This window comes from Nicotiana sylvestris, chromosome 3, assembly GCF_000393655.2.
Source record: "Nicotiana sylvestris chromosome 3, ASM39365v2, whole genome shotgun sequence".
Taxonomy (NCBI): Eukaryota; Viridiplantae; Streptophyta; class Magnoliopsida; order Solanales; family Solanaceae; genus Nicotiana; species Nicotiana sylvestris.
Window position 1 is genome coordinate 189550176 of NC_091059.1, and position 4803 is coordinate 189554978.

At 35.5% G+C, this 4803-nt stretch overlaps 1 protein-coding gene across 1 annotated transcript; it reads left to right on the forward strand.

Moving 5' to 3' along the window:
• Positions 1–335: 335 nt before the first annotated feature.
• Positions 336–1196, forward strand: LOC104249351 (uncharacterized). The gene is made up of 2 exons (XM_009805763.1): positions 336–509; positions 600–1196. The coding sequence occupies exons 1-2, from the start codon at positions 336–338 to the stop codon at positions 1194–1196; spliced, it is 771 nt and encodes a 256-aa protein (XP_009804065.1).
• The last annotated feature ends 3607 nt before the right edge of the window (positions 1197–4803 follow it).

Sequence of the window (4803 nt, forward strand, 5' to 3'; positions counted from 1 at the left end):
TAAGTTGTTCATCAGCTCTTGGATAATAAGTTATAAATTTTTTTTGCAATTATAGATGAATCACTATGCTTTGTTTATATTCTGCCACGTATATCTTTTATGTCTTGCCCGACTTGATTATGCATATATGAATCTCATAAACATATTGCATAATCATATAATTATATTTATGTAGGATGTTAACTAACCAAACACCTAAGGTTGGAAAACCATACACCAAATGGAGTGAAGTTCAAGACGAACATTTCATTTATTTTATCGCTAAGCTAGTTAAGTTAGAAAGAACGCAACAAGGAGGCTTAACAACCGAGGGATGGGATGGTGTAGAAAGAGAAATGGATAAGTTATATGGGGACAAATTAGATAAGACGAAAATGAAAAATAGGATGAGAACCTTGAAGAAAACTTATGCTACTATGAAGAGAATGGTGCAACATAGTGGATTTGGGTGGAATGAAGAAACTCGAAAAGTTGATGCCGAAAATGATGTTTGGGAGCAGTACCTTGCAGTGAGTCATACTATTCTTTTTTCCTTTTATAGCTAAAATTTGAATATAAGTTATTTGTTTCTCTAATTAAGAACATTGGTTATGTTATAGGCTCACCCAAAAGATGCTCAATATAAAACGAAGAAGTTGCCAGACTATAATACTTTGGCTTTGATTTTTGGAGATAGTGTCGCTGATGGTAGGAATGGATGTGAAATTAATGATACAGAGGATTTCCAAAATGAATTTTCTGATGAGGAGATACCAGGCGAAAAAATTACTACACCTATTTCTGAAGATGCGCAGTCTATTGACCATGTATATCTTGATCAAAACATAAGCTTCACGAGTACTGAAACAACACAATCAACTGGTCAAGATAAGAGAGCAGGAAAAGGATGTTTAGCTAAGGAACAAACTTTGGCATCTCGTCCCAAAAGAATTAGGAACTCTATTGGAACTAGTTTGGCTAAATCTGTTGATAGATGGACAACTATAGCTGAAGAACAAATAAGGCTACAACATGAACCAAAATATACTTCTGTAGAGAAATCAATGCCTTTGATAATGGAACTACAATTGGACGACGCATGGAATATACGAGTTATTGATCTCCTTACAAATGAGAGAAATGCTGAATTCTTTGCTGCTATGGCTCCTGCGCTTAGAAAGAAATGGGTTATGCACAAACTTGGATCATATGATTGATGCTGTTAGTGTTGTGTTTTTGATATTCGGGTGAAGTTATTGTGAGCACGTGATTTTTTCCCTATATGAATTACTCCCACAAATTCAAAACAAAATATTTTCACATTATTTGCAATTTTGAGGATTTTTGTGGCATTTTCTGTCAAGTGTTTGCATTTGTCTGTGCATGTTTATTTTGTTTAATCAATGAAAAATACAAAAATATGTTGCATTTGCATTTAGGATTCAATTCTACATTTTGGGATTACTTAGCAAATTAGTTGTTTTATAAAATAAAAAAAAATGAAAAAATCACAAAAAATAATTTGTTTTGCATTTTAATTTTAGTTTTTTGTTTTGGGTAGTTATTCCTTTAATTCGATTTTTAATTACTTGTATTAATTATTATTTAGAATTAATTAGTTTTTTAGGTTAATTTGGTTTTGTGATTTAACTTAGGATTTTATTTTTAATTTTGAAAAAAAAAGAGGAATTAAAAAGAGTTGGAAATTAAAAAAGAAATAATTTGAAAAGAAGAAAAGAAAAGGAAGTGTTGAAGAGGTCTTTTGGGCCTTCTTAATTTTAATTCCCCAAACCCGCCCGGCTGCCCTCTAAACCCGACCCATCCCCACCAATACATACACTAATACATACAGAGATCCAAAATCCAAAATCCCTAATTCAAACGCGCACTGTTCATCTTCTTCTTCATCTCAGCCGCGTTCAACTCGCCAAATCTCAAGCGAGTGAGCTCAAATTCACCCCACGCGTTCCCCCTCTCTCCTCGTCAGCATATTTGTAACGATCTCTAACAGATTCTCTCGTCCCCATCCCTTTCTCATGTGATGGAAGCCTCTAGAAGGCATATGCTGGATGAATGGGGAGCGTGAGATCGATTTGGATTGATCCCAGCCCTTCATTCATCAGGTGTTGTCCTGATAACTAGAGGAAATTTTTTTTGAGATTTTCAGAGAGAATTCTGGGGAATTTTTCTGGTAAAAAAGAGGGGGAGAGAAAAGTTGAGGGATTTCTTTAACTTCGGATTTCTCTTCCTTGAAGATGGTTTTTTTTCTCTTTGAAAAGTTTCTCTTAAAGGTTCAAAGAGTGAGACACATATATTTTCTTAGTTCTGAATCTGGTTTTTGAGTTCCGAAGAGATGAAAAAAATGAATTGAAGTTCAAGCTTGGTTTTTCTATTGTTGTCCTGTTGAGTTACTGCTGAACCACGTTAGGATTTGGAGTCGGAATGTGTGTTGTCGAGTCTATAATTATTAAAGGAAGTTTGAAATTTCAGGTTCAATTTCTTTTCTTTTCTGTATCTCTATTTTAAAATGTTCTTGAACTGTGAAATTCTGTCCAGAATGGTGTTTTGTTCTGTAATTGGATTTCTTGCAATGAATCTCTTCTTAATGGTGATGTATTTGAGTATGTTCAGTCGGTAAAAGTTGATTTTGAATGGTCGTCCTCTATGCTTATATGCTTTAACTGTTATTTTGGTGTTGAGTTTTCATTTGAGACAAGATTTCGTCATTTTCAAATGAATGATTGTGTTCAGCTTTGGGATTGCTAAATGAGAATGAATTTGTGATGTCTATTCGCATGAGTTTCTTTGGATTCTTCTGCTATCGGAAGAGCAATCACACGTCCTTAGGAAGTCAAAATGGTTGATCGAATTTCAAACAGGGTTATGAGTCCAACTAACCCGCTCTTGTGAAATCTCCCTAGTTCTATGAAACCTTCCCCATTCGCTAGAGGCTTTTAAACTAGTATCGCCCTATTAGCTAGAGTAACTGTTTTAAGAGCTTTGTTGATCAATGCCTTCCTGATTCTCTTGGTTAAGGACTAGCTGCTTCAAAATGAGTTCCTGGTGTGTTCTTGACAGCCACGAAATATTCTGATGTTCAAACTAGTCTGCTCACACTAAATGCTTAGTTTCAGCATGTTTAACTTGAATTAGTAAGTCGTAAGACTGCTAATGGGTCATGAATCACTAAAGTGGCCTGTTCTCTGATTTCACGACTATTTTGCACGTGCTGCTGGTTCGAAATTGCCAAAGTTATTCCTGATATTGTGTGCTCTTTGTGGCTTATCATACTTGAAGGGATGATTAGATTTTGATTGACTTTTTGTTTGATGCTTGAGTCTGATGACCGGCGCTTCATTTGTATACTTTTGAAAAGGTCTTGTTTGTGTTTTTCTGCAATTGGACGTGAAACTAGTGAATGGCGAGCTTGATACTACCTGTTAGCTTGTGTAATAATTGAACTTGATGATTTTAGGTTCTTCAAACATGTCATATGCATTGATAAGTTCAGTAGTCATTTTTCCTTTAGCGTGAGTTAACTGCCATTTTGGTGAATTTGAGTATATTGTTATATGTTGCAAAGTTTCAATGTTTGTCCTTTGTTTGAATATTCACTGTCAGGTTTCAATGCTTGTCCTTTGGTTCATCTTGATTTTATCAGTTCGAATTCATTATCTTAATCTCCTAGTGTTACTTGGCAAGCTTGTGTTCATTCAGGATTGTTGGTATATCACGTTTGAATTGGAAAGACGACTCGTTTGTGTACAGTTTTTAAGTTTGGTTACAACTATTTTTCTCACAATTTTAAAGCGTGCGTCTTCTAGTTCATATGCTGAAGGCGTCAATTTACAGTGAAGAGCTCATGTCCTCGTGCCTAACTTACTTTGCAATCACCAAATAGGCAAAATTTCTTGTTTTAACTGAACGGATGCATGTCATCTGTCATTTTTCATGGGTTTTGGTATTGCTTTTGATGAGTGTTTGTTTGGTAATGTGTTATATGAACTACTGGCCAAGGAGGTTAAGATTGAGAATGAGATTCGAACTCAAAAATGGGCTAACTGGTTTAAGGATTAATTTTGATAGTGAAAGGGAAATTTTGGCCATATGAGAATCAGTTTTGCGGCCCAGTTCATTAGAGGTCCTAGCTTTGCCCATTTCCATTACATACAGATGCTTTTCCATTTTCTTTATAACAATGTTACCGGTACATATAGAATAATTCGAGGAGCGTCGTGCCAAATAAAATGGCAAATTGCATGGCCCCATGCAATTAATCTTGTTTTTTCAATCCTTAGAAATCGAGGCGGGCCATTTAGCAAATTTTCCCTGGCCCTCGCAAAGTTAAAATGCGTAGTCGCTTTAGGCGCATTATTTTAATAATTAACTTCCTAAACTCGGGTGTGCATTTCATGTAACCCAAATCCAAATCTTAACAACGTTAAATAATATGTGTCTCGGACTACGAGTGCATTTCATGTGGCGTGGTCCAAAGACGTGTTTTAGATGACGTTGAAATCTTCCTTCAAATATTTAAAAGCGGTGTAAAGCTAAAATGCACATAGGTTTAAAAGTGTTTTAAAATCGGATAACTAGGCCAATAATAACAGTTGAGCGACCATGCTAGAACCACGAAACTCGGGAATGCCTAACACCTTCTCCCGGATTAACAGAATTCCTTACCCAGATTTCTATGTTCGCAGACTAAAATAAAGAGTCAATCTTTCTTCGATTCGGGATTTTAAACCGTTGACTTGGGACACCATAAATTATCCCAAGTGGCGACTCTGAATTTTACATAAAATAATCCCGTTTCGATTGTCA

Bases quoted from the DNA above. Each gene is read 5' to 3' on its own strand.
- LOC104249351 (XM_009805763.1), top strand. From the start codon at position 336: ATGGATAAGTTATATGGGGACAAATTAGATAAGACGAAAATGAAAAAT. The intron at 510-599 runs GTGAGTCATACT...GTTATGTTATAG, and splicing joins TTTGGGAGCAGTACCTTGCA to GCTCACCCAAAAGATGCTCA.